Below are 12474 nucleotides of genomic sequence, written 5' to 3' on the forward strand. Positions count from 1 at the left end.
ATGCAGATAGCAGACTTGGATTTGCATGTGTATAAAAAATTGTTATTGTAACATGACACTTTAGTTCTTTGAAAAACAAAAACCGAATGTAAACAGTGTTAATAGATATGTATACTTTTAAGAATGTATATGTGTATGTTATTATAAGGATGAGTATATGGTGTCAGCGACAAAAATGACTTTGCAGTTAACAGTTGCGTCAAATGCCAAAATGTTGAATATGGAAATGTTGAGTCATTTCCTGGCAGAAGTGATGCAAACACAATTAAAATGGTAGCGAAGACAAAACCTATGGACTGCAACGAATTTTTGTTACATAAAACTCGTCACGCTCATGCAGAATAAAACGGGCCGCAGTAGTGAAGACTAAACCGATTATTTTTAGTATGCTGGGATTATTCGTATGATTTAAAAGGAAAAGTGTAAGGTTGCCACCTATTTCAAAAGTTCAAAAATACAAAATGAGTATACGCTGGAGTTATGTGCTTCAAATGCTGATAATGAAGTAGCCTTATTACTATTATACTATTCAACATACACATTTTTGGCAGGGTTGCCACATCTTAGAAAATAAAAAGATATAAGATAAAGCAATAGGCATATTAAAGTAAATAGACTTAAGAGAGCCTACAAAAGAGCTGCCACCTTTTTTTTAAATAATTTAATAAAATAAATTCATAATTGCAACATTGGTAACAAATGAAAGGTATTCCAGAAATATTAGTAATATTCCACTAGCAAGCCTAAAATAATTGATTGTTAAATATCGTTAAATGATTTCACTGTTTATGTTACACGCCATAATTTTTTTTTCCTTTTAATATAAGATCATTATTTTTTGAATGAAATTCCATTTTGAGTTTTAAAATTTGTAATATCAAATGCTGGCAGCTGGTGTTTAATTTTTTTTTGCCATGAAACTTAATTGTGTTGCCCTTGACAGCATTTTTTTTATTTTCGCACATATCAAAATACAACTTTCTTCAGAATATTCTTTACATTTGGCGCGTACTCTGTTTTTATCCCTTTTTCTTGATCAAAACTGCATATACTCCTAAACATGTAAACGCACATACACACATACATACATATGTACTTATGCATAAAAATATATCGTCAGATATTGCCTGCTGGCGATCGAACCATAAATATTACATTACTGTTGCTTATCTTCACATTCCCTCCTTTCAACGGGCTTTTATTTTTTTCGATTGTCTGACGTCTCCTTGATGTTTTTTAGATTTGCAAGTGCACAGCATGAATTATTTCTCTGCGCTGCGTTCGTTTGCTTTTAATCAACTCACATATGTACATATGTATATGAATTACTACACATGCATTGTGTATGTTTGTGTATGTGTGTATTTATTCGCTTTGTGTTTTTATTTCAACTTTATAATGTTTTAATTACATTTCTTGCTCTTTTGCTTCTTTTCGCCACTTTTGGCGCTTGTTTTGTCTATAACCGGCAGCTATGATGAAAATGAATGTATGTATGGGTGTATGTATGTATGTATGTATGCGTCATTGCCCTTGGCATTTACGTCAACAACATTTTTTGCCCGAGTGATTTTGTTTTGGTTTTCATTTTACGAGTCGAATCAGACTGCGACAAGATTGTTAAATTACAGTTGTAATTGAATAGCTTCTTGTTTTCTCGCTTACTTCTGCTCTTCATGAAGGTTAGGGTAGTTTTTGCTCGAGATTTCATATTGCAAATAAAAAAAAAAGGAAATGATAATAATAAATAGATAGACAATTTATGCTTTATAATTTTTTCGAATTTAAAAAATTTGTATACACACTTATGTATATATTTTTTTAATTTCACCCAATTAATTTTTTTATTAGTGGAATTTAAATTTTTTTATATTTATTATTTAAAATGAAAAAATTGATGATAATTTTTGAGTGTGAATGTAGTAAAATCTTACTTATCCGTGATCGCATAAAAAAAAATAAAATGGAATTAGACATAAATTCTAGCTAGTTAGAGTTAAATGCAACAAAATGTATAAATGTAAGCTCAAAGAAAATATTAATTTAAATGGAAAAAATATTAAATAAAAAAATGACATTGGCATGAATGAAAAAACTAATCAGTCGAAATCTGTATAATATCTTAATATATTCCTCAAATATCAAAGCCTATCGGAGTGTGCACATTTGTAAGTCAAATATCTTCGGCTTTGTGGCAAAATGAGCTTAGCCTCAAAAGCGCACAAGTAATTTCGATATCTACTCACACCCACATGTTGTTGTATGTGCTTTTGATTGGTGATGACTTGCACGTGTCAGAAACTTGCAAATTTTACTGCTCAGCCTAATGGCATGTCTGCTGAAGGAGCTACCGACACCTTTATCAGTAGAAAAAAACTCACATGCAAACTCCTTACCACAACAATGACCCCAACGTCAAAATGTTTGCGCCTTTCAGCGATTCAACATTTTCAGCACACGAAATTGTATAGCTAGCTGCCTAACGCTTGTTTGTTTGCCTCCGCCCGCTCACACTGCTCTCCGCTATACTTCGTGCGCAGCGTCTTTTGCTTTCCACAGACGCGCCAATTGATTCGGGACACTTGCTGGTCCGATTACATTATATCTATGTGTGTATGTGCGTGTGCGTTTGTCTGTGTTGTGGTAAACAATTTTGTCTTCGTGTTTTGTATTCTTCATTTTTGTGCGCATTTCTGTCGCCTTGCGCCGCTTTCGTAACAGTGTGCTTAGCAGGAAGTAAAAGTCCTTGAAGTCTTCGGTAGACGCCTCAAATTTCTTCCACTTTAGACACTGCTGTAGAGTCTGAAATTTTATTCAGTTGAGTGCCACGAAACCATTTCCCCTCTCTCGAACTGCCACTCGCTCTCTTTCATGCTCTTCGGCGGTTAAATGCTAGAGAAGAAATTCACATTTTCTTATGCCCACCATTCACTTGAACGATTGTGATTATGCAACGCCTGCTTCTGAGAATTTCATGTCAGTACCGTTATGTGCTAACGTCCTTCGCTATAAAACTTTGTCCTTTTCTCTTTATTAATTTTTTTTCAGTCTGCGTGCTTTTTTGTTGGCTTGGCTCGTTTTGTCTGTCGTTGGTTCGTATAATCGCTGAAATAAATTCTGTCTCACGAATGTACACGGCCGCATTCTGATATAATCCACTTCGCAGCTACTCACACGACTCAGCCAAGAAGTAGATCAAGAATTGGCAGCATATTTCTGAATGCTCCGCAAACAGCGTCCGCAGTGTTTGATTAGCAAACATTTTTTTTCGATGAATACAAAAAGCGTTTCTGAGGCGGTTTTTTTTGCGGAAACTTATCAAGATTAGTTTAATAATATTTACTCGCTTCTTATGCCGAAAGTTTTATAAAGAAATTAGAAAAGCATTCTTCTCTCTTCAAATATAAGTAAATAACATTTTGCCCAACCCAAAATGCTCCACTTGCTTTGCTATACACTGCTCGCATCGGTTTCAACGCCTCTACCTACCACTTTTCGCTTTGCTCTTTACTCTTTTTGTTGTGTGACACGTAGGCGTCAGCAGCAGACTCGAAACTTTTGCCCCACAAAATGTTCCCTCATACTTATTTAGTGCAATGCTTCTGCATCTACTCGCCCAAGACTCAAGTTTCCTTGCTGCTTTGTATATTTGATTTGATTTTATTTGTTTGCTTTGCTTAAGTACTTTCAAATTTTTCTTCAAGGACGTCGCCCGTCTGGCAGTCTGCGCTTCTCATTTCCGTGTGGCTTAAGTTGCTCGTTATTTCTTGGCGTTTGTTTTGCCTTTTTGCTTATTGCTAAACGAGTGTGTGGCACTTTGAAATTTGAGCTGCTCGAAGTGGATGGAAAGCGATGCCAAAATGCATAGATGTTGTCTGCTATTAAAGTAACCCTTTCGCAAACTTTTTGGAAAGTAAAAAAATGCAAAAAAAATACTATATGCATATGTGCTTTCTGTTTGTTAGATTTGTGGGCATGTCATCTCTACGCTTATGCTTAGTAACATTATAGTAAAATGAGGAGTATTTGCAGAAACGAAAACTTTGCAGCTTTAATCCGATCAGCGCTAGTAAGCCTACAGGTAACAAAGTTTTTTCAAAACCACTTTTGACAGATATTAAAAGCATTTAGTTCAGAATGAATGTATTACACGCTTTTCTCAGCGTATAGGTTCAAATGTGTGGCCAATATGCTGAGCCTGTCTGAGTGCTGTACCTCCTGTTATCAATTATACTTGTATACATTAAAAATGTATTTATTATAGAAATCGATCATCTCAAAGTTACTCATACGCATCGTGGTACCGCCATACATTCGATACAAAATTATGAAATTTTCACTACACTATAAATATTGTTTCCGAAATATCTCAAATTCTTATATATTTATTTCAAATTTAAAAAAATAAATCCTTAAATCTTTTTTAGTAACAATATAGACACCAATACAACTCAGACCATTTTCCGATGCTCTAGTAAAAATATCAATATTACTAAACTATTTAGGAATAAATAATTAATGCACTTGTCTAGTCGAATAAAATAATAAATATATTTTATCGTTTTATGCAAAGTTGATTTTAACTGGAGAGGGATTTACAGCTGTTCCTGGTATGGGAATTTGGATAAATACGTAGGCTCAGACTATAGCCCAAATGATTTAAAGCTTGTTGCAGCTGTTAGTTGGAATAAATATTGAATGCGTTTATTATTCTAATTGTTATAAGGTGTCGAAAGGAGCTTTCAGTGCTAGATATCGGATATATGTATATTCATATGTACATGTGTAGAAATATTTGTGTAATAAAGTTAACGAAACAAATTTTCTGTAAAATTGTGTTGCTGCCTTGTTTTAATAATCTTGACTGTAAAGATTGCATATTCAAAGTGCTTTGTTGCTTTTCTCCTACACAAGATACATACATACATATATACGTATGTGAGTGGCATTTATTTGTCTGAGACTTTTCAGCCTCAATACAAAAACAATTGCTAGACATCTAACATACTTTGAAAATTAGATTTCTCTTAAGACGCGCCAAATATTCATTATAACCGTACCATAGCAACAAGCCCTCAGTCCCACTTATACGCAAGCACATACACACACGGTAAAAAAATGCACACATCCGCTAAATTTCGACACATATTTGAGTATAACTTGGAAGCAATTAATGTCGACAACAGCATGGCAACCCAATTACAGGACGTAAATATCCATAAATATGTACCTGCTTGACAGACACACACACACGCACACGTTGGATTACGGTATATCCACTTATGCACACACATACACACAAATATTTACTTAAAAGCAACATATGTAAGTATGCGTTTGAGCGAATTAAAATGGCGCCTACAGCACAGTTATCTATGTCAAACGCAAGGGCAGACGCATAAATTCATTAATAAAAGCCTTTTAATAGCGCTGTTTTGGGCGAAGTCGGAGTGTGGCACGCGTTTGCAATTTCTAGTCAGACAAGACAGCAAACACATACACACACACACGTACGCAATACATATGTATGAGTGCATAAGAACAAGAGCAACAGCAAACATAGTAGAGTAAACAATTAAAGGACATTTACGCACACACACACACGCTCAAACATACAAGTATATATGCACAACAATATTTGGCATACGGGAGTTATTGTTGTAATAAAATATGTTACTCTTGTTAATGTGTAAACACATTTAGAATTGCAGACGAAAAATTTTCCATGTAACCAAATCGTCTGTAGGCTAGCTTGGCATTGCGGAGCCTAAAAACACATTTCCGAGTGGCGAATGTACAAGTAAGCTACGCCTGACTTTGTATCCCTTTTCGGGTTCATTCAAATTCCAATTCACTTAATGGCGCATCATTGACGCATTAAGTGTTGCCACTTGTTTCTTTCCTTTGCACGCGCGTTCTTATTGCTGTTTCAGCGTCTGCGAATGCAGTCGTTATCGCCGAGCAACGGAGGAAATTGAAACATTAAAATTTTATTGTTTGCCAAATTTGTCGAAGAAATGCACTTAGCTATAATTCCAATTATTTTTGTGCGAGCGGGTAGTGACTTACAAATGAGATTGCGCAACTTACGCGCTCAGACTTCTACACACACATACTCGCTTAGGGTAGTTAATAAAATATTTACGTTAATTTTATGATCAAGTTGTAATAAAATAATGCTTTCGAAGTTGCCATAAAACTTTTTGGACAATTAGTGATTTAGTTTTTTCTACTACTATAATCACGAGTTTATCCTTCAGCGAATTTATTTCGTTCGGCACAATCGGTTTTCGAATATAATTATCTTCCTGAGCGGACTAACGATAAAAGCTTTCCAAGGTACTGCGATGCCCCTAAATGCTTAATGATACACAAACATGAACACCCTCTGTAAAGGTGCACTATTTCGATGACTATTTCCATAGTAAAATTGTAAATAGCTTCATAAATCATAAAATAATAACTCTATCTGCACCAGTTGTGAAATCTGTCCAACACCTCTCAAGAAAGGCGAAGCTATAAGCCGCATATAAAGAGTACATGTCAAAATGTTGCCTACATTTTGGCGCGAGCAGAAACTCCATTTAATTTATTGAAATTACACTATATAGAAGAATAATTTTCAAAATATTCTCAGCAAGCAATTCAAGACGCAGGAAATCGTATTTGAAATTATTTCCAAAGAGGTATTATAAACACTAGACCTACGAACTGGTCGAAATGACCGGTTGCATCATTTATTTATACCATTTCCTCTTTATCCCTATTTAATATTTTACGATAATGTCATGATTTTTATTAAATTTGTGTAAAGAATAATAATAAAGATTATTTTGTTCTAACGCTTCTAATTTTTAGAGAGAGAGAGACTTATTTGAAATTGTTATACTTGTACGGTAAATCTTCGTAATTCTAGTGTTAAATATATATTTCAATATAATTTTTAATGAGCGATAAAACAAAAAAATTTATTTGTAATAAATAAATTTAAATTAGATATATGTATGTATGTTACACTTACGGGTACAGGATTGTCCGGCTCAGTGTGCAGAAGTGTCTGATCTTCGGGCAACAGTGGAATTGGTAATGTTAGAGCGACAGTGGCACGACGTTTCAGCGCCGTGACACGATAACAATTTATGGCAACAATCAAAACGCTGATGCATGCGACGCTCAGTGAAATGCCAATCGCAATCAATAGTATACGACCTGAAAAGAACCGAAAGAGATAGAGAGAAACGTATTAGCAATAATCTATTATTATCAGTTATAATATATGTATGTATATTTAAATTACATAATTATGAAAAATTGATTTTAATGTATCATTAAAGCGGTAAGCCACCCATATTGCGTGCAACACTGTTGCTGAGCATGTCATTCTCGGCAACACTTGAGCTAAACAGAGTGTTAAAATCAATGTGCTTGGCGCAAACGCCCACAATGATTGGTGGAAATTAATAAATTGATGAAGTATAATGATTGTGTATGTATGATTTCCCAGCGCTCACCGAATTTATTGCAAGCACATTACTGCGCATTTAATGGTAGATATTGTTTTCCCGTTTTCCTTCTTTCGCCTTTGTAAGCGACAAAGGTGTTGCGTGTTTGTTGCCAGGCGCATGCTATGCAATGCAAATAAAACAAAATATTATATATAACAATAACAACAACAATCGTCTATTTGTTGGCAACTTTGTAGGCGAGTGAATGCGAAGACCTTGAGACGCCTTGCTAAAGCGTGGCGTGCGACGTCAGACAGAAGGGCTAGACAGGCCGGCATGCCAGCAACGCCACAACGCCAGCGTGCTAACCGTGTGCTAGTTGGTCAACAAAACCAACAACTTCAAAATAATAATAAAACAATTGAACTGCTCGCTAAGCGCTACTACAAGGCAACATAAAGGCGTACAATGAAAATGAAATGGCAACAAAAAACACTCAGCCAACAGTGATAAAAATAAAAGCGCAGCTGCCTCACGCTACCTGCCATCAGCCACTGTTTTTGCTCTCTTTTGCTGAGCGCCTACATTCATTAGATATATTTAATTACAATTTTCATTATAATTGCGCGCAGCAATATTTTTTCGCCGCAACTCAACCATGCAAATGCACACACATACACAATAACACACGTTCGTGTGCTTTTCACAGTCGCCTAAGCATAAATAATAACGAAAGCAAAACAAGAAGAAGAAAAAGCATAGTCAATATTTATTTAAGCATTTTGCTGCCATCGCTGCTGCAAAGCAAATTGCATGTAATCAGTTATGACTCCGAACAATACAGCTGCAGTGGCACAGCTGCTGCGGCTGCCGCCGCGCCATCCTTTTGCCAACGCGGAGTGACGCTGCTGTACTGTTCCGCTCGGCGGTTGCCACACAAAGCTGCTGGCGTGTTGACAGCAACATTTGACACCCGCAATTGACACCTCATGCATCAGCGGCAGTAGCAGCAGTGGCAGCAGCCGTGGTAGTGGCAGCATTGTGGCCAACAATGGTATATACATATACACTTTTTATACATACTCGTCTGTACTCGTTCATGAGTGTGGAAGTATGTGTTTTCATGTGCATGCTGTTGTCTTTTGTGTGGTTTGGCTCGGCAGTTGTTTGACATTTTGAAATTAATGGAGTGAATTTGATTTACAACTCAGATTGTGCGGAGGAAATTATGATTACCGTTCGCTATATTTAGATATTCGCTTATTTATGTATATATGCCGATTTCACAGTGTTTTTGTAGACACATAGCCGGACCGGTTTTGTTTTTTTTTGTTAATGCTCTCATGCGTTTTTTATCTAGCGTGAAATTTAGTTTCGAGTAAAATGATTCAACTTTTTAGTTAAATGTATCTGATATATGAAAAAAGTCAAAGGGCCCGGTGGTTAAGGGTTAATGATTCACTTTACACTTGATTATTTTCGATTGGTGATATATCAAATATATTAGATATTTTTATAAAATCAAAAAATGCTTTTCTTCAACTGTGTATCTGCACCGAAGTTTCACATAGCGGAAATGTTGATATACAAAAAAAAAACTTTACAACTTTTTTTTTATAAGTTGTTCGAATTCATAAAATTTTATTAAAGAAAAAACATAGATATGAAACATCTTCCTAAAACTTTCTGAGACGTATACATAAAAGGTTTTAAGTAACTATCAACAAATCTTGAGAACTAACTACTAAAGTGTCTACTAAATCTAATTATAGTTCGAATTTTAAGAAAGACAAAGTCTCCAGTAGCAAAAATTAAGAAAAAAATTTTGTTACTCCAGAAAGTATGCAAACTATTTCAATGCAAATAGAAATGTTGCCTATATTAAGGCGCCATTTTCAATAGTTAATTTGGCCACTGAAAGCTACCCATTTGCAGTGAAAAAAGAAGAAGAAGAAGGCTTTAGAAGCAGGGGGAATGTGAACTATTAACAGATTATTTATTTTAGTTTCTTTTCATCGCACCCCAAATCAAACAAATTTGAGCAAATTATTGTTTCATCTACAGATAAGGTAACAGAGCTGGGTTATATAGTACTTGGGCGCAATGTAACATATATATGATTAATAAACAAGAAAGCTATTCGTTTTGGTTATATACATTTTTTACCACTTTTCTTTTCTAAAATATTAACAGAAATTTTGGTAATTATTTTTAAGATTTATATTTGGGTAAGTACTGTTACTGAATTGAAGAAAACTAATCTTAAAAAGGAAATTTTCTAGTTATATAGCAAATAGTTGGAACAAACAATTTTAAAATGTATTTTTAGTTACAAAAATTAGTTTTTCGTGTAGCATAGCAACACTTTTCAAAATTTTCGGTGGCAAATATATATCTACATATGTAAATAAAGAACGAGTTGCTCAAATAGTTGTAATAATAAATATAAATTAATTTAGTTAACTTGAACAAACACAATAAATGACACGAGCTAAAGACTCATAAAAAACTAAGCCTTTATATTTAAGACAAATTTATGTAATATTATACATATATGGGCGTATAATATTAAGTGCATGTAATTGTTATAAACCCCATATACATACATATATATATTAACCAAATATGACTATAAAACTGAAGTTATCACTTGATGTAATGGCGCCTTGATAAAAAATATGTACGATATGCCAAGAGACACGAGCACTTCATAACCCCGAACTACTTGTATTACGAAAGTTCGTCAAGTTGGCAGACACTTGCTTATAGAGCTAGAACTTTGTACTTCGAGGCATTACAAAACTTGCCGCTAAATTAAAATTATTTGAGCACGTCTAACGGTAATCCCAATCACAAGTATTCGAAGTGCATCAATTACAGTCGACTGAAGTGCCTGCTTAAATCTTTCCGTTTTTTCACATCAAATAGCGGTAATTATTAATACCATTTATTGACACTAATTCCACAGCCAGACACTACGCAACGTCATTCACAGTTATAAAACGTGTCGATGTGATTTCACTAGGGATTGCCAATTAGGAACGCACCAATATCGGTATTTATATCGATACATATATATTTGGGCATGCTTAAGCATGAGCTGTCACACATTTCACTTATCTAAATTTATTATGTCATTTGTGATAATTACCGAATGACGCAGACAGTTGTTATTGTTGTATTTGTTAATCGTTTTCTATTTCCGGCTCACTTAATTTAGTTCGAAAACTAAAAAGAAATTGCTTTTGTCAATTGTTTGAATTTTCGTAGAGTCCGAGGAATACTTGGTTCTCAGGTAATCACACTTAACGCTTTGGTTAACCGACTGTTGGCGGTCTACTGGCGCTTTTGTACTTTTATATATTTTTGCCACTTCTTTTGTCGCAACTCATGGAATTCTCCAAGTCAATACTCACTCGCGTTTATTGCCAGCGAATTACTCAATAGCTAAACAAGCTCAGTGGTAGAAAGGAGTGTGTTTGTCTATGCGGCGCGGCAAGCGGTGGAAGGCAAACGAAGACCGGCGAACTGTGAACGGCCAACGGTGAACGACGAACGGTGAATGGCGTACGGGCGGCTTTAAGGCTAGACAGCCAGATAACCAGACAGATAGGTAAATACGGACGTGACTGCAAATGCAACAGAGATAGCGAGCGCGACACACAAGCAAACAATTGATTGGACGCAGACGAGTAACCGGTTGCCAAATGGCATTAAATCGACGTTGAACCAGTTAGGTAGGCAGGCGGGCAAGCGAAGGCGATGGCGGCGGTTGGCTGGGGTGGACGCGGTGCTGCTTGATAGGCTTTGTCATTTACCAGCACGTATACGCCATGTGCCACTGGCTGTCAGCAAGCTGAGACTCTAACAAAAATGCCTGTTCAGCAAACACAAATAGCAAATGCAAAACGATAACTGCATAAGCTATTTGTTGTTGTGTCTGATGAGCGGATTAAATGAATTTCTGTAACGCTAACCTAAAAAGTGCTTGTAAATCAGTATACTGGCGCAAAGTATGTAGTCCAAAGTGCGATGCGCCACCGATAAGGCCATAGAATGTGCTTGCGTGTGTGTGTATGAATGCGAGCATGAAAAACCAAGAGAAAGAGAGATTGTGGAAAACTCGCGACCGAGCGAGCGCTTGTGCGGAAAAGAGCGCATGATAAAGTGAACCAGCGCACGATACGCTATTTACGATGCATCTATGCTTTCAACGCACTCAATTAGTCAGCTATATGCGCAACCACTGGCGCCTCTCCGCCTCAACGTCCCTGTGGAGCGCGTTGCATTGTGTGTGCGCGCGCGGAGTAATGATCGCAGTACACTTGAGTCACCATAAAATCACCTGTTTACCTATCTGTCGGCTTGTCGACTATCTGCCAGCCAGTCAGCTTGCAGTGCGGTTATTTAGTCTACGAGATTCCCGCGCCGCCGCACTGCGCTCACCTGTCTGCAGCGCCGACGACGGCGATCGTTCAAGTTTTGTGCGACAGGCGCGCAGACAGGCTAGCGCGGGAGCGCGCGGTGCAAATGGGTGGCGGTAGTTTCAGCGGCGTTGCTCACGTTCGACCACCTGTATACCGTTCGTTCATGGCGCACAACAAACATGAATGAGTCGCTATTGCGCATGTGTGTCTATAATATATACTAGTGTGTATATTGCTGTATTTAATTCTGACTATTGGACCAGAGAAAAAGTGAGTGTGAAAGTGTAAATTTAATTTTAATATTTATATAGTCATTGCTGCTGAAATAAATAAACTGAATTCGGCGAAAAATTGATAAGATTTATTAAAAGCTGTAGAACGAGAGTAATGTAAACATCTAAGAACAAAAACAAGGAGTTTTTAAAAAAATAAAATTTTAAATGATTTACTGTCGAAATTAGGTGCCTTGATAATATTTAATTTTCAAATAATAATTTATTCAGTTACAAAATGATTTTTAGGAGAGTGTTAGAGACTTTCCGAGTTCTAAAATTTACTTTAAATATTATAGCTTGCGCTTAAGCTTTTTCGTTTTCATAGTT

The 12474-nt window shown here is 36.1% G+C and overlaps 1 protein-coding gene across 1 annotated transcript in view; it reads right to left on the reverse strand.

The window, feature by feature from the left end:
- LOC106621398 (pneumococcal serine-rich repeat protein) overlaps positions 1–12474 on the reverse strand; it is a 143862-nt gene that overhangs the window by 9985 nt on the left and 121403 nt on the right. Inside the window, exon 2 of the mRNA XM_070111720.1 lies at positions 7022–7209. Within this exon, the coding sequence (XP_069967821.1) occupies positions 7022–7209 (188 nt within the window). The remainder of the gene's footprint in view (positions 1–7021; positions 7210–12474) is intronic.

This window comes from Bactrocera oleae, chromosome 6 (genome assembly GCF_042242935.1).
Source record: "Bactrocera oleae isolate idBacOlea1 chromosome 6, idBacOlea1, whole genome shotgun sequence".
Classification (NCBI taxonomy): domain Eukaryota; kingdom Metazoa; phylum Arthropoda; class Insecta; order Diptera; family Tephritidae; genus Bactrocera; species Bactrocera oleae.